The following is a 20,576-nucleotide window of genomic DNA, read 5'->3' as shown; positions in this document are numbered from 1 at the left end:
TTCTCTTCTCAGAACCACATTTCACGGCCTCAAGGATGGAACGATTCAGGAATCTGCTTGGCAGTGGCATGGCTGGCCTCGGAGGAGCCGCCCACGGAACGGTGAGTGTAGCTCTCGCGGCTCTCGAGCTGGAGCTCTGGCTTTATCCGTGGGAGACTAACTCGTGTTCTCTGTGTCGTTCTAGGACAACACGAACCTCATTGACAACTCCGAGACGGTCTACATCTCATCACTAGCGCTGTTGAAGATGCTGCGACACGGCCGCGCCGGTGTTCCCATGGAGGTGATGGGTCTTATGCTGGGGGAGTTCGTGGACGACTTCACGGTCAAGGTCATGGATGTTTTTGCCATGCCTCAGAGCGGTACGGGCGTCAGTGTCGAAGCCGTCGACCCCGTCTTCCAGACCAAGATGATGGACATGCTGAGGCAAACAGGAAGGTAAGAGGCTGGCGAACATGGCCGTCGCAACCCTTTTCTTTTCTTTCATATATATTTGGAAAGGAGGCTCACTAAAGGAGCAAACAGACCCGAATCCGTCGTCGGCTGGTACCATTCACACCCCGGCTTTGGCTGCTGGCTGTCGTCAGTTGACATCAACACTCAGCAGTCCTTTGAGCAACTGAACCCGCGGGCGGTCGCCGTCGTCGTCGACCCCATCCAGTCGGTCAAGGGCAAGGTTGTCATCGACGCATTCCGCCTGATCAACCCGCAGCTTCTGATGATGGGTCAGGAGCCCCGCCAAAGCACAAGCAACCTGGGCCACCTGAACAAGCCGTCGATCCAGGCCCTGATCCACGGTCTCAACCGCCACTACTACTCGATCGGCATCAACTACCGGAAGACGGCCCTGGAGGAGAACATGCTCATGAACCTCCACAAACAGGTGTGGACGGAGGCGCTGGAGATGAAGGACTTCCGCTCAGAGGGCGACAGGAACAAGGAGCGACTGCAGCGCCTGGTCAGCCTGGCCGACGGCTACGAGAAGAGGGTCAAGGAGGAGACGGAGCTGACCAAGGAGCAGCTCAAGACGCGCTACGTCGGCAAACTGGACCCCAAGAAGCACCTGGAAGATGTCGGCCAGGAGTTGATCGAGGACAATATCGTCGCCGTCTCCAGGCAGATGATTGACAAGGAGGCCACCATGCCCAAGAAGGAAGGGCAGGCGGGACAGGCGGGACAGGCCAACGGAGACGGTATGGCCATTGAGAAGCAGTCATAGTGTGGGCTTTTGTAGTTTTGACATTTACACATGTCCCTCTGGGACCGTACATTGTAAGAGTACCAGGCGTTGGAGTCGGACGGGGGAAAGAGACGACTTGGAGACCCGCTATACAGCTGAATTGCACGAGTCGCTAGACGTGTCCCGTGCGGCCGTGCCATGATGCGCAACGGACTGCATCCGTAACGCTGCTCGTCATAAAGTCGCCAAGTAAGTCTCGACCGGCGGCTCTTCCATGCTTCCAGCGCGCAGAGCATACGTCTGATGGCCCCCCCAAGCCGCGTGACAAATCACAACAATCAAGTCATTCCGAAACCTGTCGAGAGCAAGGCTCGGGGGCGGTAGAAGAGACAAAGACGCCGTTTGACCACGGCCAGTCCAGGAGCGATGCGACGGTGGCGCTCACTGTTGCGCTCGGTGGGATGGACGTCCCAGCGAGACGTGAACAGGAGTGAAGAGGAACTTCGGTCTACGAAGATGACGCTGGCGGGATTGGACAAGTGGGAGCGCGCCTCGTCTTCTCGGACTCGTCGGCGCATCAGGTACATGGACAGCGGGCAGGTAGACGTAAAAGCAAGGGTGTGACGTGAACTCGACAGCCAGCCACGCGCACCGGCTTCGAACAACAGCACCGTTGGGCGCCGTGCCATTCAGAGGTCGGTGTACTCGCGAGGCGGAGCCGGGAGACATGAGCCGAAGCGGCGTGCGTGGATGAGCCCCAACCGAGCACGGTTTTCGTCCCGCGCAAACACGTGGACGGGGACGGAATGATTCCTTGCATCTTGTTTATTAAGTGCTCGACAGATGTACACTGTAGGTTGCCAGAACTCCATGTAAATGTATCCCGACCAACGGTGCCGGACAAGTGCATCAACCACTCGGGCACCGGCTTCCCAGCTACTACTTGGGTCTACAATCCTAGCTCCGAAAAACAGGACGAAAGCGAAGACGAAAAAAAAAAAAAAGTGCCATAGATTCCAACGCCTCCAAATCAAAGGCTGATTGATCTTCTTCATCCCGGCGCTAGGGGAAAATAAATGTGAAATGAAGAATAGAGTAGATGAAAAAAACGAACCAAAAAAAGGGAGGAGACCGAGTCACTGCAACCAACGCCCCTCGTTACGGTTCTCCCCCTCGTCGCTGTCTCGAATATGCCTTTCCAGATGAAAATTGTGTCAGATGGAACCACACCCCCCCGATGTATGGTCCCCGGGCCTTGCGTGATTTGGTGGTGAGGACATCATCGATCGCAGGAGCGCAAGACAGCACAAGTCCTTATGCGCTCATGGCAGGAATCTTTTTGCCTCGCTTGCCGAGTAGTGTCGCATTGTCGAGGTTCAACTCAAACGCCCCCTTTTGTCGATTTCGGTCTCGGACCTGTTGCCTGGCTGCGGCAGTCACTGCTGCTGAGTGCTGGCCGTATCCCCTTTCGGCCGAGGGGGCAGCCGCTCGTTCACGTTCCCGTCCCCGAGCATGAGCTTCTTGATCTCGAATATTGGCATTCCGCATGCTTTGCTCGAGGGCACGAGTACCGTTGGGAGCCGTGTTCTGAGCTTGCTGGTCGAGTTGCATTTCGTCGGCATCCTCGTCCTCCTCATTCAAGCCGCCGAGGGGTTTACCCATGCCACCGGCTCGAGCTCCGACCTGAGCACGCCGCTTGCCCTCTTCTTCCTGGCGGTGGACGGCATAGCTCACGTCAAACACCTCGCGTAAGTTGACGGCACCGGGTGACCGGAAATCATATCGCTTGCCCACGTCGTCCAGCTTACTGGCATCGAACCCCCTGAGAACAGCCTCCGACTTTCTCCTCTCCTCGCCAGGGGTCGGTCCGGTGGCCTGGATCCACGGGTGGGCAAGGAACTCACGAATGGTGTATCGCTTGTCCGGATCGACGGTCAATAGGTGGGTGATGAGATCTTTGGCGGAGGGGGAGATATCGTCCCACCACGGTGATAGAAAAGTGTATTGCCCCTTGGCAACTTTTTCGGTGAGGACCTCGATGCTTTCATCGTAGAATGGGGGGAATCCGCAGAGCAGGGTATACAACACGCATCCGAGGGCCCACATATCCACAGACTTGGAATACCGTTCGTCTTTGACGATTTCGGGGGCGGTGTAACCGACGGTGCCACATGGCGTCATGGTCTGGCTTTCCCAGACGATCTTTGACAAGCCAAAATCGGCAATTTTGATCTCACCGATACCCCCCGCACCTTTACCGGCGACGAACTCGCCCTCATCCACCTTGTCCTCGTCACCGGGTTGCTTTGGCTTCGGGACTTTGGAGGGGATAAAAGGTATCGGGTTGAACAGGATGTTCTCAGGTTTGATGTCGCTAGGCCGAGTTAGCCACCCGTCTGCAAAGCACTCGGCCGTCTCCTGCAGGGAAGGCGTCTCACCGATGAACAACTCCCTTCTCCTCGTGTAGGTACTCCAACGCTCGGGCGACCCGGATGATGACGTGGCGAGACAATTCCTCACTGAAGTAGGTGAGACGGACAATCTGATGGAACAACTCGCCACCAGGCGCGAGTTCGAGAATAATGTAGTAGTATTGCTTGGATTCGTCAAAGTGGATGAGCTTGATGATGTTGGGATGGTCCAGCTGGCGCATGATCTGGACTTCTTTCAATATATTCGACCGCTGCGGACAAGCGGTTAGCATCAACACAGCTTTCCCGCACAATAAATGTGGCCCAGACGGAGCCGCTCCAGGTCCAACATGCACCGTGTGAATTGACAGCTGTAGCCTGACAAGAATGAAATATTTTCGCACCTCTGCTGCTTTCGGAGCTTTTTTGAATTCCGGGTGTAGATGCCTATCTCCCTACCCGGGGCACGAACCCCAAATGTTGGTAACCGGTCGATGTTATGTAGAGAGACTTTCGCAGCGGAAAGCAGTGCGGATGAAATGTCAAGAAAAAAAGAAGAAGAAATGCAAACGGGAAGAACAGGGAGCGGCGGGACAGGAAACAGCCAAGTCAAAGGAAAAGAGCGACGTGTATACGCTCTTTAGCGCAGCAAAACTTACTTGCATGTTGTTCATTTCATACTTGCGAACAACCTTGATGGCAACTTGGCCAGCATCGCCCTCCAAGTCACGGGCACGATATACGTTACTAAACGCGCCGTCGCCCATCTTTTCGATCAGCTCCCATCGTTCGAGACCGGGGTACCTGGGGAACCTGGCCCTGCTTGCGTTTTCCTCGGCGACGAGCTTGGCCAGGCTGGCATCGTCGACGCGTTTCTTGGAGGCACCCGTCGCTTTTGCGTTTACATCTTGGGCAGGTTCCACCTGGTGGGCGGCAGCGTTGTGCGCTTGAGCAGCTCGATTCTTGGCATCCCCCGGCGCTTCCGAGTAAGCTTCGAGCGGCTCCTTGTGACGAAGCTGCTGGTGTAGGGCGGGGTCGGAGATGTTCATCTTCTTGTGCTTGTCTGCAGCGGGAGCAGATGGCGTGTCATTCTTCCTTGAGGGCTCATCGTCTACATGAACATTGCGAGCTTGTTTGCCTATGAGAGAAGAAAAGCAGGCATCAGTATGGGGGACAGGTACGGTTTGAGGCGAACTGAAGTCATACGATACGGCATTTGGCAAGGCGGCTGGCGTACGGAGGGAGTACGGGGCTGGGCGTGGACGTCATGACACAACAGAAACAGTCTGAGGGAAGTCTGAAGGGGGGGGGGGTATGCCGTCATACCAGACGGGGAATTACCGGAGGTGGCCAGACAGGAATGAATATGAGAAAAGGTTTGAAGAGCAGTGCTTTTGAAACCATGTGATGCGACAAATACAACGTACCATGGCGGATAAAATTCTTCAGCTGTTGAATCGTCGACATGGCGAGGTGAAGCGCCGCTATTTAGCGACGACGGATACTTCTTCAAAGTGGGACTTGGAGTGCTGCGGTCTACCAGCGCGCGGGAAAGCTGTTGAAGAGGTGGATGGTTTGGCACGCGGGCCTTTGTTTTTATGACGTCGTCGCTATCACGATACGTTGCCGTCAAGATTGGATTTTTGTCAAGTTGCGGCGGACAGGGTGCGGGGTCTGGGGGAGGCGGGCGAAGAAGATGCGCGAAAAAAAAACGACGAAAAAAAGAAAAAAGAGGACACAGAACAAGGGAGAGGCTCAAGGCGCAAGAGTAATGCTGCTGCTGCGTGATGGCGGATGGGAAGACGCAAAGAGGGCAACGATGCGCGACAAGAGGCAATGGAGGCAAATCGAGACGGTCGGAGACGAGACGAGGTGAGATTGGGCGGCAGCGGTCTGACGAAGGAAAAGAGACGAGGCTTGAATCTGGGTGGATTAGAAACCAGACTTGGAGGCTCAGTCAGGTCATGTTGCTTACGGACATGTGGACGGATTGACGCCGCTTGAGGCGCCGGCTCAGCGACTTGGCAGCACTTGAGCGCGGTGGGTTCGGTGGGGCGTCAGGACTCAGGAGTCAGGACCAGGGAGTCAGGACCAGCATCGGGGCATCGAGGCATCGAGGCATCGAGGCATCGAGGACATCTGGAGACTGGAGACATGACGTCTGGCGCCAAACAACCAGACACCACCCCGGCGCAGGTGCAGGGTTCCCGGGACGCCAGTCTGCGGACAAGGGAGGCCGGAGCAGTGCCCGTGTGCCTGGTCGGGTGCTTTGTTTCTGAGCATCGACGGGGCCGACGAAGGCGTTTGCCAACGATTGAAAGCAACTCGACGGTACTCGGTACTTTGCATGCCCCGACGCGACGTGCGTCGAAAGCGTCGAGCGGTCCGCCCACGCGTACGTACATGGCATCATGACCTTGCGCCGTAATCTTGCACCTACGTACGTACGTACTTCTAGCCGTCGACAGGCATTGTCCAACTGCCATCGGCAATCTGGAGGCGTGCAGCACCGAACAAGCGACCAGGCCAGGCCTGTTTGCAGAAGTGGACTGTTTCAGCATCTGCTGCCATACTTTCCGCCAAGAGGAGGTACATGAGACCTGGCTGGCGCCTGGGCTGTCCGTGCCTGCTTGGTTACGGCAGGCTGAGCGTAGAGGGGAAAACGAAAAGAAGGAGCACAGGAGAGGAAAGAAGATGTTTCATTGTTATTTTTCATCATCATCATCATCATCATCATCATTCCCAGTGCCGCCAAGCGCCATTCGCGTCTCGCCACATCTGCTCCCGGATCGGAGGGACGGGACATTGACGACATTGACCTCACAACGGGCACCGGGTTCGTGCGCTAGATACCTACTTAGGTACGTGCGTAGGGTCTTGGCAGGACAAGAGGCTCCAGAGAATGACGCTGGCGAGGCAGGATGAGCCCCCGGTCAGCGCTCGTCGAGGGGTCCCTCTTGCAGGCCGCCGAGGCTACGACGTCATGGCCGCCTTTGGTGCATGTGTGGGTCCGGAGCCCTGCCGCGCTCCTTGCCATTCAGCCACGAGCTTGGACCTGCCTCCCTGCACTCCCTGGCCAGCTCCTTCCCGTACTCCGTAGTACGGATTGCTATTGCTATGGCACGCCAGCGATTCTCCGCAAAAGCTTCGAGTCCTCGCTTCTGCCGCCCCCAGTCGTTGTCCGAGTTGGAGCTCGACGGCTTCAAAGCCGGCGCAGCAACGTCGTCATCACTGGGGGGGCATCTTTTACAGCCATTCCTTTAGTGCCACCACGACTACCCCGGCTCTTTTCCGCCCAGGAAGGACCCTTTCTGCATAAAGCGAACGATGAGATGACCTCAGCCGAGAGCATAATGTCCGTCACACAAAAAAATGGCGGGGCCAGCGGCCACTTTTTTCGCGTGTGTTGATGATAATACCTGGAGTCCGTGAAGCGCGGCTGCCTTGCGAATGCACATGCTCGACACACACAGCACATGGACCCAAACGCAAATACTCGGTTCTGCTGCCTTGGTGTCATGTTCCCAACAGTTTCGCGCATTTCTATTATTGGCGGGCACGATGTGATTCTCGATACGGAGTACTCGTTGCTTTTTTCCAGTTGAAAGTGTCACCTGAAAACCGAGGAACGTCTGACCAAAGTGGTCGAGAACACGAGACGAACAGTGGGAGACTCACAGCCAAAGATTACACAAACAGGGGTTCATCCTTGAAACCTACGCTGTGCTCTGGAGTGTGGACGCACGAACCTAAAAACTGCCTGCCAACCAGCCACCTGGTGCTTCATCACAGGTAAGAAAACTCCAGCCTCGCCAACCACAACCCAGGGCGTCGTCCAGGCGAGACATTGGGGTCTTGGGGCGTAAGGAGACGGTAAGTTATATGGGCTTCACCAACGTGGCCTGATCTGCTCAACAGCCTCAGGCACGTCGAGCTGAGCCGGCAATGGAGCTTCATCCCTTGCCATGAAAAGTAGCACAGCAAGATGGTTGGACGGCTCAGAGATGGTCTCCAAGAAACTGCAGGACGTTACGTGTGTGATGTTTGCAAGGTTTTCTGCTTCGCCGTGTGCGGCAGCTCAGACGATTGTCGCCGTATGTCGTGATGTCATGTTGTACCTCACACGGGCCTGCGACGGCAAGGTACTCTTCATTCATCGCAGACGCCAGTATTCGAAACCAACCAGGGTACTCGGTAGGGCACGCACGAACATACGTCACAGCAGGAGTCGTCTGGTCGTCCGTGGCGAAGATGCAAGAGACCTGCCCTGCTGGCACTTACCTCAGAGGATTGGGGAGGTGACATGATGGGGCTGGTGATGGATGAGTGTCTTGGATCCCGGGTCATGTTTCTGCCACAATGTCCACAATATCACAGGCATTATCTCGTCCTTGCCCACTCGGGGCTGCTTGACGTCCGGCCAGTTCTCGAGTGACGCAAGCCAAGGCATCACAAGTGACGCTGGCCACAAGCTCCATTTCTTTCGGCCCCAGACACCAGAGACCAGAGACAGCGGGCAGCGGGCAGCGCGACTCATGACAGTTTGAACAGAGCCCATCCGTCCAGTGGCCCTGTCGGGTAGTTATCCCTGCTCTTCTCTCCTCGCCGGCCGGCCTCGTGTCCAAACCCCGGGAATTGGCCGCAGCTCTCCTCCGCAGCTCGCGTCAGCCTTCAGGCAATAGCCAGGCCCGCAGCCGCGGCGCCACGCGTATTGGACGAGAGCCGCCCAACAGCGCTAGAAGGTAGAAGGGCCGTGCAGTGCAAGCCGCGGGCGGCAGAGCGGCCGATGGACGGAATGAAGGAAGCCAACGGCAGCAACCGCCGCGGCACCAGCCGTGCAGGCAGGCAGGCCTCGTATCGAAGCGGTCCCCCGAGCGCCCGAGGCGACGGCTAGCTGGAGACGCGGATGCATCGCCGACGCGCCGGCGGCACAGAGCTGGCCGAGCCCCGAGACAAGTGTCGCAGACTCCAAGTTTGGCGTCGGACAAAGCAGCCGGCGTCGGAGGGGGGCACGTAAGAGGCGACGACGACGACGAGGTCGAGACTCGAGGCTGGGAGTCTGGGACGGTCTAACTGGAACATTCGGGGGCTCCGAAAGTCGGAGGCCGGTGACATGCAGCCCCGACGGCATTTGCAGACGCGGGTGCATGCGTCGGGTGTGGTTCGCGAATGCGCGAATGCGAGCACGTCGGTTTGGCAAATGCCTTTTGGTTCGTCATCCTGCAGGGGGCGCCCGCTGCCGACAACGCAAATCGGTCTATCTGGGACAGGACGGAGCACGGGTTGGACCTTGGAGTGGCAATTAGATGGAGTGTCGAGCATCTGGGATACCATTCAACCCTCTGCACTGTTGCCCGTCCACGTCTACGTCTACGTCTACGTACATGGTCCCATTTCAACACCGGGCCGGCATGCCCTCTTGTTTACGTCTCGTCAGTGCGTTTGCACGACCCTCAAAGGCAACGAGCTTGGGGGCACGAGAGGGTCAAGCCGTCTGTCTGCGTTTGAGCCCAAGGCCGGAACGAGGAAGAAGCGACTTTGGGGACAATCTTGACGACGCACCCACGTAGTTAATCTGTACCAGTTCCGTAGGTGTGTGACGAATGCCCGGATGTCGCCCGCCCGGCCCAGCAACGCAACGCAAGTGTGGTGGCTGTCCGTGGAGGGAACGCGTTTCCGTGCGTGTCCGCGTGAGGAGACACGAGACGAGAGACGGGAGATGCCGGATTCCACGCGGCGGCACCGCCACAAGAGACCTCCTCGCCAGGGTGCGCGACTCCAGGAGGGAAATGCACGTCACGGATCCGCCGTCTTCTCCGCCAACGCCTCGTCCCCGTCGGCAGACTTGCCCAGATGCCACAAGGCCGTCTCGACAGACGAGTAAACGGCGTCGGCGGTCCCGGCGCGCTGCTGCTGCTGCTGCTCCCCGGGAGAGGCGAATTCCCACCCTGACCGGTCAAATCGTTCCCTGACGGGCCCCGTCATGCCGACGAATCGAAACTCCAGCTCCCGCCCGATGTACCTCCGCAGTTCCATCTTCAGCTCGGTGACTGAAAAGACGCCAGTGGCGTCGATAAAGGACACGCGGCCGAAATCGAGCACGACACGCCGGAGAGGCGTCTCGTCCCCGCCGAACGCCGTGATGCCCCTTCTCTTGCGGATCCTGACGATTTGCTTCCTGCCCGCGGGGTTCCACGTCGGCCGGCTCCCGCCCGCGCCCGGGGGACCGGCGTCGGGGGCGGAAGCAGGGTCCGAGCGCACCTTGACCGCCTGGATAATGGCGGCCTTGACGCGCTCGGCGTTGGGGAAGACGATGTCGCCGGTGTACCGCACGAGGTACGCCCCCGCCGGCACGTCCACGCCGCACGGCTCCGCAGCCGCGGGCAGCAGGCACGGGGACGTGTGGCCGTCGTCGGTCTCGGTCCCCGGCTCGGTCCCCGTCTCGGTCTCGCGGCGCGAGAGGCCGACCCAGCGCGGGAACGCGAGGCGCAGCAAGGTGTACACGATGCTGAAGCCGACGGCGGTGGCGAGCCCGACCTCGGTCGACGTGAAGAGCGTGACCCAAAGCCCGAGCTGGGAGCCGACAAAGTCGACAAAGGACATCCTCCAGAACCGGTAGAACTGGCTGGGCCGCGCGACCAGACGGGCCACGGCCATGATCTGCCAAGAGCCCGGCGGGCAACGGTCAGCTGACGCTCAAACTTGCCATGGGGTTGCGGCGGGCCTCCCCTGCCGCCGCCAGGCCGGACAGGGGGGGATGCCGGGAGTCTGGGACACTGTCGGCCCGCGGCCCACGGGCCACGAGGGCTCGGGACCGGGGACCGGGGAACGGGGGCATAAAACACGTCCGACGTACAATGATGGCGGCCAGCGTCGCCTTTGGGATCCAGTACAGGGCGGGCGCGAGCTCAAAGAGCGTCAGGACGATGAGGCCGCCGGTGAAGAGGAAGTTGACGGGGCTGCGGACGTCGCAGTCGGAGTTGACGGCGGTGCGGCTCATGGCTCCCCCGGTGGTCTGGGCCCCGAACAGGCTGTTGACCATGTTGTTGACCCCGAGGAACACCAGCTCCTGGCTCTTGTCGACGGTGTAGCCTCCCCTCAGGGCGAAAGCCTTGCCGACGCCCAGGTGCTCGACCGACATGGCGACCAGCGGGGCGAACGCCCGCGCCGACACCGCTTTCAGCAGGGCCGGGTCGTGCGGACGGGGGTCCGGCAAGCCGTGTGTGTCCACCTCGGTGACGGCCCAGAGCAGCTTCTCCCCGCGGCCGCGGTTGCAGAGGTAGCTGATGAGGGTGTGCACGATGAGGAGGAGCACGGCCCTGCTCGTGCACGCGAACCTGACGTACTTGTTTCCGCCGTACCTCTTGCCGGCCCGCTCCATCGTCAGCAGGAAAGCGACGCCCGTCAGGCCCATGGCGAGGGTGGGCGGCTTCATGCCGCGGACGCGGGCGAAGAGGTCGTGGACCGCCCCGGCCACGTCGGGGGGGAGGTCCAGCCCGACCAGGGAGCCGACCTGGTCGAGCGCGATGACGATGGCGACGGCCGAGATCCATCCCGTGAGCACGGGGGCCGAGACAAAGTCCAAGAGGAAGCCGAGCTTCAGCAGGCCCATGGCCAGGGCGTACGCGCCGACCACGAAGGCCATGGCGGCGGACACGGCGGCCGGTCTGTAGCCCTGCCTGGAGAGGTCGTCCACGGCCTCCGCCGTCAGCAGGCCGAGGACCGACGTCGGCCCGGCAGACAACTCCCGCGAGGTGCCGAGGAAGAAGTACAGCAGGGGCGGGAGCCAACTGGCGTACAGCCCGTTCTCGATGGGCACCGTGGCGATTTTGGCGTACGCGAGGCCCTGGGGGATCAGCATCACGCCCACCGTGACGCCGGCGATCAAGTCCCCGAGGAGCCACTGCGGGTTGTAGTGCGGAAGCCACTGAACGACGGGGAGCTTCTCGGCAAGATACTCTGCCGTCGCGGAGGGCAGTCTCCTCGACACCCGGCCGGCCCAGCTCCTGGCCCGGCTCACGTTGGGGTCCGTCCGGAAGGACGTGGCCACCCCGTGCTTGATCTGGGACCAGCTCTTCATGACGGGAGCCGCCACACGGTATACACGCGACTTGGAAGGAGACGGCGGTTGGGGGTTCCCGGAGCCAAACAGACCCCCGTTCAGGAGCGATAAGGATTGGCGGTTGTACAGAGGCGACTGGCCGTCTACGTGGACCATGTGCTTGATATATACAAGTCGAGCGCGTCTCGGCCTCGTGCGCCCACCAGCGGGCTAAGACGACCCCGTCCCGTGTAGACTCTAGAGGGTGCCGGCGAGAGGGGAGGGAGGGGAGGAAGGACGGCGCAGCATGACTGTCGCCCGAGATGTCCAGTCTCCATTGAGATGACTTAGTGCCGGGCGCTTGGCCTAGCTTCGCTTTCGCCCTCGCCGGCGTCGCCCCGTCGTCTCTTGCACAGCCGGCGGCGTGCAGCCCAGCAGCGAGGACAAGATGGCAGATGCGACGCCGTGGCTATGCGGCACCCAGCGGAGGCCAAATGCGAATGGGTGTGATGACCAAAGAAAAGACAACAAAAGACCGGTCGATAGAGGCGATCGACGCAGCTGCCTCTTGGTAGTCTGGGACGAGGGCACACAACTCACACCTCCCAGCTCGCGTGACGTACAAAGCCCAGCACATGTAGCATCGCAGGGCCGTGGCGAGAAACTGTACGGCATGTGCGACACGTCTTGTCCACGGCGGCAACTTTCTTTCACCAGGGATCCGCAGCGGCGAGGCACGTAGGCTGGTAGCACTAGGTAGGCTTTCGTTTCTGTACAAAATCGGCCGGGTAGCGGTGCCGAGAGGCTCAGTTCCGCCGGGGCGAGTGACGGTGACATGTGTTTATTTCAATCGTCTTGCCATGGAGTTGCTTGGCGCTCGACGGGCGATTTGTCGAGCAAGACACGCCGACTATCTGGTCAAGCGGATTGGATAGACAGGAACTACTCCCCGTCACCGGCACGCACGCACGCACGCACCGCGAGCTTGAGTCCCAGCCGCGTGTGACCGTTGAACCAGCTACGTGTTTTCCGTAGTCGGGCTCATCGCGGCAGTGGCGTCCTGCTCTACTAGCTGCGATCCGGCACAGAAATGTCCAAGATTGCCTCTAGCCGAGCCCGGATCCCAAGTGTGGCTTGCCTTTCCGCGACAACGGCTGCCCGAGGCGTTGTTTAGCGGCCGACCAACAATACCGGTGGTCTAGAGATTTTTCTTGATTTCACTTCTTTTTTTGTTCTCTCGCCCCAACCGTTGGTATCGGCCCGAGGGCGACAAGTCTGTCACGTCACTCCGGCTGTGATGCTCCGAGCCGACATGTCAGGTGGGAATGCAAACACCACGGGCCGGACGCAGACACAGCGTCTTCTTTTACGGCGAAACCGCGCACGCGGGCGCGCGTAGCGGTAGGTACGGACGGCCTCGATGTCAAGATTGGCAAGTAGCACAAAGGTGCCGTCTCATCCGGGAAAAGGGGGGCGGCCCAGGAGGCATGGCGTCGTTTCTGGAGCCGTAGAGTCGGTCACAGCAATGCAACGATGTGACATGGAGTACGGCAGACGGGCGACGGCAGCCAGGCGGCTGTGTGCGATTGGACGTGCCGCGTGCCGTTGACCGGTCGAATGGTTGCAAGTTGGAACATGTCTGTGCTGCTGCGTGAGCGTGACGCGGCCAAACGGAAACGATCGCCCGGGCATGTTGCGGAATTGGGGCCGACGAGTTGACGAGACTCGAGCGTTCAGGTAAGTTGGAATTCTTATTCGTTTTTCCCGACTTTCGCTTTCCAGTGGCTTCGTGCGTGACGCAGCGATGACCGCGGTCGACTTGTCCTTCTCCTCGTGGATGTATGGATGGCCCAAGTCTGGCGGAAAAAGCCGCCTCACCATGGATGGATCCATGGAACGCAACGCCGGCAAAGACTCACGGCCCTCCTCACAGTCATTGGGACCAGACACGGTCGTCGTCGCGGGCCATCTACCCATCTACCCATCCATCCATCCATCCCATGCAACGTGTCTAGGCCGACTACGGCGGCGCGTCGTTGCGTCGTCTGTATCCAAGGTGCATCGGGGGCATGCTTTCCACACCCGGAAATAACCCACCTTTCTGCAAGGCCGACTTTGAAGGGTGCTTGCTACGTTGGGGGGGGGGATTTTCCCGCGATGGATGGATGGTGGGATGCAGGCGAGACTCGGGCGGTGCTTTGCTTTTGCCTTGCACAGACCGGACCGGCAATTCGTCTACGATTGCATTTGGGGCTGAGCACGGGGGGCGGCCCGTCAAATCGAGTCATTTTCTGCCGCGTCTTGGCCCGGCCCGGGAGATGCAGAAGGGTCGCCCAAAGCAGCCGGCTGCGTTGAGGCTCATCTGCGAGCAGGCCATGGTTTGGGGGGCGGCGCATAGCAGCTGCAGGAAACCGATTTACGTCCCGAGTCTACGCCACGCCGCGCCGTCGCGAGGACGCCCGCTCAAGCCTTGCAATGTAAACTGGGCGCAGCGGCGTCCGTCATGGACCGCGACGTCGCCGGCAATGTTCGGAACCGCCGCGCCGGCCGGGACTTGATCTGGGCGCCGCGGCGGGGCTGCTCGGCCGCGGGTGGACAAGTCGGGTCTGGGGGTGGCACCGACTTGCGTGCCAATGTCTCGGGAGGCGGGCCTCTTGATGGGCCCCCAGAAATAGAGGAACACGCGGTAGAGGCATCAGTCAATCCGGTGTCAATTTCTGAAAGCATGCGGAGGAGCTATACGGCATCGTTCCCCGTGCTGCTCTCCGTGTGTCGTGTCACGCGCGACTCACGGGCTTGACCATCGACGCGGTCTGAGACCGGCAACGCCGACTCGGCAAACCGATGCGTAGTGTTGATACAAAGCCAGTTGGAAACCAAACCTCGCCCTACAGCTCGTCTTGAGCGCCGTCGTCGACACGGCCGCCGTCGGCCCCCGCGGCCTGCCTGACCTCGTCCTTGCCGGCGTCCTCGACCGCGTCCCAGAAGCGCTTGCCGTTCTCCTCGTCGCCGGCAAACAAGTGGTCGACCACCATGCGCCGGGGCGTCTCGCCCATCCACTGGAACAGCGAAAAGTCCCTGAACTTGTCGGCGCGGAAGACCTCGAGCATCTCGACGGGCTCGTCGCCAATGTTCTCGACAAAGTGGCCCATGTTCTTGGGGACGATGCCCACGTCGCCGGGGACGTAGTCAAAGGTGCGGGCGTTGCCCTCGGCGGCAAAGACGGTGACGCGCGCGCGGCCGCGGATGTAGAAGGACCACTCGTCGGCCGTGGGATGCCAGTGCATCTCGCGCAGCGCGCCCGGCTCGATGATGACGTGCGCCGCCGCCACCGTCTGCGAGACGGGGAAGTTGGCCGAGTCGACGACGCGCACGAGGCCGCCCGACGTCTGCTTGGGCTCCTGCTCCAGCAGCCGGTGCGTGAACTGGTACTTGGACCTCTTGACGTGCTTGCCCGACGGGCGCTCCTCGTCGATGGTGCCCGGCTGCGAGCCGTGGAAGATGTACCTCTCGCTCGCGGGGAGGTGTGCGAAGACCTGGGGGTCGAGCTTGAAGTTTTTGGCCAGGACGGATTTGGGCGTGTGGGCTGTCGTGGTGGTTGTTAGCTTGCTCTCATGTCATGTCATGTCGTGTCGTGTGGTCCAACGGCAGCGCCATACATACCTAGCCAGTCGGTCAGGATAAAGGTCGACTCCTCGGAGAAGCGGCCGTCGTCAAAGATGAGCAGGAACTCGGTGCCGTTGTCGCCCAGGCCCTGCAGGGAATGGGGCACGCCGCTCGGAAAGTACCACAGGTCGCCCTTCTTGAGGTCGTCGACAAAGTTGCCGCCGTCGTAGTCCAGGGCCGTGACGCGAACCTCGCCCTCGAGCACGTACGCCCACTCGGCCTCCTTGTGCCAGTGAAGCTCGCGGATGACGCCCGTGTCGAGGCGCATGTTGACGCCGGCGAGCTCGATGCTGCTGGGAAGCTCGCGGACCGTCGTCTGTCTTGTCCACCCGCCCTCCTGGACGACGGCACGGCATCAGTACCTTCCACTTGAATCGACGGGGAGGGACGCACGCACCTCGATTCTCACGTGGGAGTCGGTATAACTCCACCGCATGTTGGGGATGTTCCCGTGGTCTGTACTCGGCGGCCGGATCATGTCAGGGCTCTGGCGCGACCTCTGGCGGTTGTAGGGCCCGAGGACGGTAGCGCCGTCGCCGTTGCGCCACGGTCGAGGGTCCAGGCGCCTGCCGACGGCGTCGACGGCATGATCGTGCGGATCGCTGTGGTCGGGCGTGTATGGGTTTTCTCTGCTGTATCTGCCCGTCAGGGAGAGGCCCTTGGCGAGACGCTGCTGGGGGCTGTCGAGGTGAGGGAGGGCGCGGCAGAGCTCGACGGCTCCTGCGAGCAGTAGATGCGCCGTGGAGAGCTTCATTGTTGGCGGCTCACGGCAGGAGGAGCAGGAGGAGGAGCGGTGCAAACGGAAAGGCAGTAAGGTGGTGGTGGTGGTGGTGGTTCGTTGATGATTGTACACGATCTTGAGTGGCGTGTCAAGGAGCAGTTGGTGATGGCTTCAATCTTACAAACCACGCAGACGCATGGCCACAATCGATCCAACGTGAGAAGAACAGGGGACGAGCTCGTCGCGTCACCGGACGAAACCGACCTTTTAAATTAGCGCCACCAGGGCCAGCGCGAGATGCAAAGATGCCGGGAATCTGCATTGATCATTGATTGACTTGGGGTGCTTTTCTTTCGGCGGGCGAGTGAGTTTGGTTGGCCACGGCGGGGGTGTGGCAGAGAAAGGCGAGCTTGAGCTGGGAGAGATTGACTTTCCGAATCAAGTCCGATGCTGGTCGCGGCCGGCCCAGCCGGTGGACCCGAGAACACCCATGCACTTGGCCGGTAAAAGCGGCTGTTGATGCTACCATGGCGGCCATGTGTACTTTACTTGAGAACCTCGGTACGTACGGAGTACTTGTTCACTGTTGGCACCCCCGGGCGGCCGGGCCGCAGCAAGTTTCCTAACGAACTGCCCAGCATCCAGAGCCTCCATGCTGTGCCACGAGACCAGAAGAGAAGAGACCACTCAGATCAGACGCCGCGCTCATCGCGCCCTCAAGTCCCAACAGGAGTCACAGTTCAGTCATTCCTCTAACCCCCCGTCCCCGCGATGAACGGCACCAGCATCGCCGCCGCCGCCGCCGGTGACGACGCCGAGCGACGGCCCCTTCTCGACCGCAAACCCACGCCGCCGTCTCTCGTGTCGAAATGGCGCGCGCGAATGACGGCCGAGGTATCACGCTCCTGGGCCGATTTGGTTCTCCTCCTGTGCTACGTCGTGACGGGGCTGCTGGACAGCGCGTCCACCCAGGTCTGGGGCGCCTTTGTTTCCATGCAGACCGGTACGTCTCGTTTACGTTTACATCGTGTAGATATGCGCCGAGCGGTGCGCGACAAGGGATGGATGGATGGGCTCCTAACCAAGACTTCGCAGGGAACACCGTCTACGTCGGGCTGGGGATCGCGACCGTCCTGAACCCCCCCATATCCGCGCGCCTGTACAAGTCGGGAGTCTCGCTGCTCTCCTTCTGCGCCGGGTCGTTCTTGTTCGCGCGCTTCCACCGCCGCTTCTCCCCGCGGCGGCGATGGGTGCTTTGCGCGTCGTTTGCGGCCCAGGCGCTGCTGATTGTGGCCGCGGCCGTGGTCGTGAGCGCCGTGCCACACGAGGACGAGCGCGCCGTCGACTGGACCGTCCTGGTGCCGCTGGCGCTGGTTGCCTTTCAGTCCTGCGCGCAGGCCGTGGCGAGCCGTGCCCTGCGCTACAATGCTCTGACCAGCGTGGTGTTGACGAGCATCTACTGCGACTTGTTCTCCGACCAGGACTTGTTCAAGCCTCGCAATGTCGAGAGGAACCGGCGGGCTGCCGCCCCGGCCCTGCTGTTGCTTGGTGCCGTGGCCGGCGGGCTGTTCTCGCATAGTTCGTTTGGCATTCAGGGTGCATTGTGGATTGCCGCCGCTATCAAAGCTGTCATGGTCGTCTTGTGGTTGTTTTGGCCGGCTGAAGATGAAGAGTAGTCGAGCGAGGGACTTCAAGATCCAGCGTCAACTTTGCGCTTGCCCTGGCTCGGGCACATGGAAAACTGGGTTTGCATTTCAAGCACGATGGTTTGTCGACGTGGGGAGGCAGTCTTGGTCTTGTTGGTGCCTGCGCCCATGTCCCTGCAGCACGCTTTAGCTACAACGAGGAACCAATCTCATCAAATTCTCTGCTTGCTACAAATCGTGCCACGCTTCTTGGATGAATTCACGGCACTGGACCTCGCAGCCTGTGCAGTCTTCTCTTGGCCGCGGGCTGGCAGCGCATCGAGGCTCACTAGAGCTCCCGAATCCGAGGACCAGAAGCAAGGGAAACAGCCTCATTCAACGTCGGGACTGGGAGTCGTTGGACTTGTTGGCCGAGACTTCTGCAGCAATGTCTTCTTCCACCATGCTTCTTCCTGTACAAGCCACAGCTCGGCGCTAGACGGCTTCGCAAACATGTGTCCCTCGTCTTCGACCTCGAGGATTTCCACATCACGGTGCAGCTCCTTGAGGGCTTCCGCCATGATTCTAGCCTGTTGAACAGGCACCACGGTATCCGCCTGGCCGTGTAGCAAGAGAAGCGGAGACTTCAAGTCGGCGACGTGGCACAGAGCGCTCCGCTCACGAAAGATTTTTCGCTTCTCGTCCTCGCTTACACCGGGATGCAGGACGAGTGCTGCCGTGTAGTCCGACTCGAGCTTGTGGGTTGTCTTGTCGAAACTTGAAAGCTCCGAGATGCCGGCAACGCAAACGCCGCCGGCAAACTTTGCCGGATACCTTGAAAGGGACTGCAGAGTGTTGTAGCCTCCTGCGCTTATTCCCGTAATGCCCACGGCATCGCGGTCGACGCGTCCAGAAGCAGCCATGTAGTCTGCAGCTTCGGCCGCGTCTGCCGCGTCCACAATGCCCCAGTTGCCGAACAGAGATTCACGGTACTGCCGACCATAACCCGTGGATCCGGTGTAATTGAGCGCCAGATAGGCATATCCACGGGACGTAAAGTACTGTGTTCGCAGGCTCAGCCCACTCCCTTTGCGTCCTGTTGGACCGCCGTGGGCGTGTATGATCAACGGCGGGAGCTCTCCGGAAGGAGCTGTGTAGTCAGGATTTTGGGGCATCCACAAGAATCCAAAGATGTCTCTGGATGGAGACGCAGTGGAACGCATATGGACCGTTTCTGGTCGGGCGTACGTCTCATCGGGGAGCTGTTCATCAGAGGCTCTCCGAATGACTTTGCTGTTTCGGGGATCTGCCACATCGATTTTGTACACGGATTTGTGCGAGACGGTTCCGCTCCCAATGGCCAGGACGGAATCATGGCCAAGCCTGGCAACTGCATCGCCCGATATATCGCACAGATGCTCTTCGTCCCCCAGCATCTTCCAGGACCCCGTTGTGATGTCGACGGCGATGAGACGACTTATGCCGTTGATGACTGCCGTGGCTACGAGCATGTCCGCCGTGAGTGGAACAAATGTTCGGCTGGTGTGTTGGTTCCAATGTTAGTTTCCAGACTCGGCGGCTCGTGAGCTGGGCAGCAATTGGTCTGGTACTACTGGCACAATGCTTACCTCCCCTCCATTAAGCCTGCTTGAGCAAACTCGGCGTCATCCAAGCCCTCGAGTGGAATCAACTCCTCGGACCGACCATCAGGCGGCACACGGTACAGCTTGCGATAAGGTCCCGTTTCTTTGGCGTAAAACAGAGACCCATCGGGCCCCCACCGAGGCTCAGCAACGCTTTCGTGGTTCTGGCCAGCAATGAGACGAGCATTCTTCACGGATCCTTGGGCCGTCCAGTCGCCAACGTAGAGATTTGCCGCCGCGAAAGGGAGGTCGGGGTGATCCCATTCCACCCAGCTTACCTGTGCGCCATCGAAGCTGAACTGGGGCAGGTAGTAAAAGTCAGCGCCACTGACTACTCTCTGAACAGTAGAGTTTTCGACATTGATGGCGACGATGTAGTTTTGAACCTCGTACGGGTCGTCGGATGCGTGATCCTCTTCAATCGCAAGCACCCAGGGCAACGGATGGCGCGCACAGAAGCTAGAGTATCGCAGGGTGTTGCTCCGGACGACGAGTTGAACCTGACCGCTGTCGGGTGAAAGCAAACGCACTGTGTCGTCTTCATGGGAGAATATGAGGCGGTCGTCGGGAAGAACGTCACACAAGGAGCCGCCGTATTCATACACTCGGTTCTGCACACTGTAATCTCGGGGCAAGACGTCTCTCAGGCCGTCATCTTTGGTTATCTCCACGATGGTCTGCCTGCCTTCTGGTGTGCTCTCGACAAAGAAAGACCGGCCAGATTTCCTCTGACGGCGAGCCGAGTAAGCTTTGGACCGTGTACGCGTGTGGCAGGGCGGCGGAAAGGGGAGCCTTACGTTTACCCGCGGACAAGTCAATGCCCGATTCTTGAAGATGGCGGCTTTGACGCCAATGGGCGACACCCATGATCCGTAGGGTGCGACTCGTTTCAGGGTCATGATGAGCAAGTTGGACCTTCAAGCAAGAGTCACGGCGGATGAGTGGAGAATGGCTGCGGCTTGGAGGGGATAACGCTTCGGTATGATGGGTTATATCAACTTCTGCCAGCGTCAATCCGCCACCTGATTCCTGACCAGACCCCGCACTTGTCGGGTGACATTCCCGCTCAACAATTCAAGAATTGAGCCTGGAGTTGCAAGATCCGAATTAGGAAGGCACCGAGCAATTGACATTGACATGCTACCAAGTTGGTGCAGATCCGAGTGCGGCTCCACTTTTCTGAGGAGCTCTGAGTGGCTCCACCACGGGACGGGGGCCAGGGTCCGGGCTAGTGGGCTACTTCCAGAAAAATGGGACCACCCCGGATCGCACCTAGACTCCCCCAGGTC

General features: G+C 59.9%; 6 protein-coding genes across 6 annotated transcripts; 2 read left to right on the top strand and 4 right to left on the bottom strand.

Moving 5' to 3' along the window:
* Nucleotides 1-35: 35 nt before the first annotated feature.
* MAM_07429 (26S proteasome regulatory subunit) lies at nucleotides 36-1,219 on the top strand (the record flags this gene model as incomplete). The annotated part of the gene is made up of 3 exons (XM_040826227.1): nucleotides 36-101; nucleotides 185-438; nucleotides 526-1,219. The coding sequence occupies 3 exons, from the start codon at nucleotides 36-38 to the stop codon at nucleotides 1,217-1,219; spliced, it is 1,014 nt and encodes a 337-aa protein (XP_040675740.1).
* A 1,275-nt stretch (nucleotides 1,220-2,494) lies between these two features.
* On the bottom strand, nucleotides 2,495-5,058 carry MAM_07428 (uncharacterized protein; the record flags this gene model as incomplete). Its single annotated transcript, XM_040826226.1, has 4 exons — nucleotides 2,495-3,554; nucleotides 3,619-3,863; nucleotides 4,251-4,729; nucleotides 5,019-5,058. The coding sequence occupies 4 exons, from the start codon at nucleotides 5,056-5,058 to the stop codon at nucleotides 2,495-2,497; spliced, it is 1,824 nt and encodes a 607-aa protein (XP_040675739.1).
* Nucleotides 5,059-9,387: 4,329 nt separating this feature from the next.
* MAM_07427 (sulfate permease) lies at nucleotides 9,388-11,671 on the bottom strand (the record flags this gene model as incomplete). The annotated part of the gene is made up of 2 exons (XM_040826225.1): nucleotides 9,388-10,251; nucleotides 10,448-11,671. The coding sequence occupies 2 exons, from the start codon at nucleotides 11,669-11,671 to the stop codon at nucleotides 9,388-9,390; spliced, it is 2,088 nt and encodes a 695-aa protein (XP_040675738.1).
* Nucleotides 11,672-14,520: 2,849 nt separating this feature from the next.
* MAM_07426 (oxalate decarboxylase oxdC) lies at nucleotides 14,521-16,052 on the bottom strand (the record flags this gene model as incomplete). Its single annotated transcript, XM_040826224.1, has 3 exons — nucleotides 14,521-15,218; nucleotides 15,296-15,635; nucleotides 15,696-16,052. 3 exons carry the CDS (start codon nucleotides 16,050-16,052, stop codon nucleotides 14,521-14,523), a joined length of 1,395 nt encoding a protein of 464 aa, XP_040675737.1.
* Nucleotides 16,053-16,790: 738 nt separating this feature from the next.
* Nucleotides 16,791-17,695, top strand: MAM_07425 (uncharacterized protein; the record flags this gene model as incomplete). The annotated part of the gene is made up of 2 exons (XM_040826223.1): nucleotides 16,791-17,022; nucleotides 17,115-17,695. 2 exons carry the CDS (start codon nucleotides 16,791-16,793, stop codon nucleotides 17,693-17,695), a joined length of 813 nt encoding a protein of 270 aa, XP_040675736.1.
* A 341-nt stretch (nucleotides 17,696-18,036) lies between these two features.
* Nucleotides 18,037-20,186, bottom strand: MAM_07424 (Peptidase S9, prolyl oligopeptidase, catalytic domain protein; the record flags this gene model as incomplete). Its single annotated transcript, XM_040826222.1, has 2 exons — nucleotides 18,037-19,183; nucleotides 19,273-20,186. 2 exons carry the CDS (start codon nucleotides 20,184-20,186, stop codon nucleotides 18,037-18,039), a joined length of 2,061 nt encoding a protein of 686 aa, XP_040675735.1.
* Nucleotides 20,187-20,576: the final 390 nt, after the last annotated feature.

The sequence above is a fragment of the Metarhizium album genome, assembly GCF_000804445.1.
Source record: "Metarhizium album ARSEF 1941 chromosome Unknown scaffold_31, whole genome shotgun sequence".
In the NCBI taxonomy this organism is placed as follows: Eukaryota; Fungi; Ascomycota; class Sordariomycetes; order Hypocreales; family Clavicipitaceae; genus Metarhizium; species Metarhizium album.
This window is presented reverse-complemented; position numbering and strand designations above follow the sequence as displayed.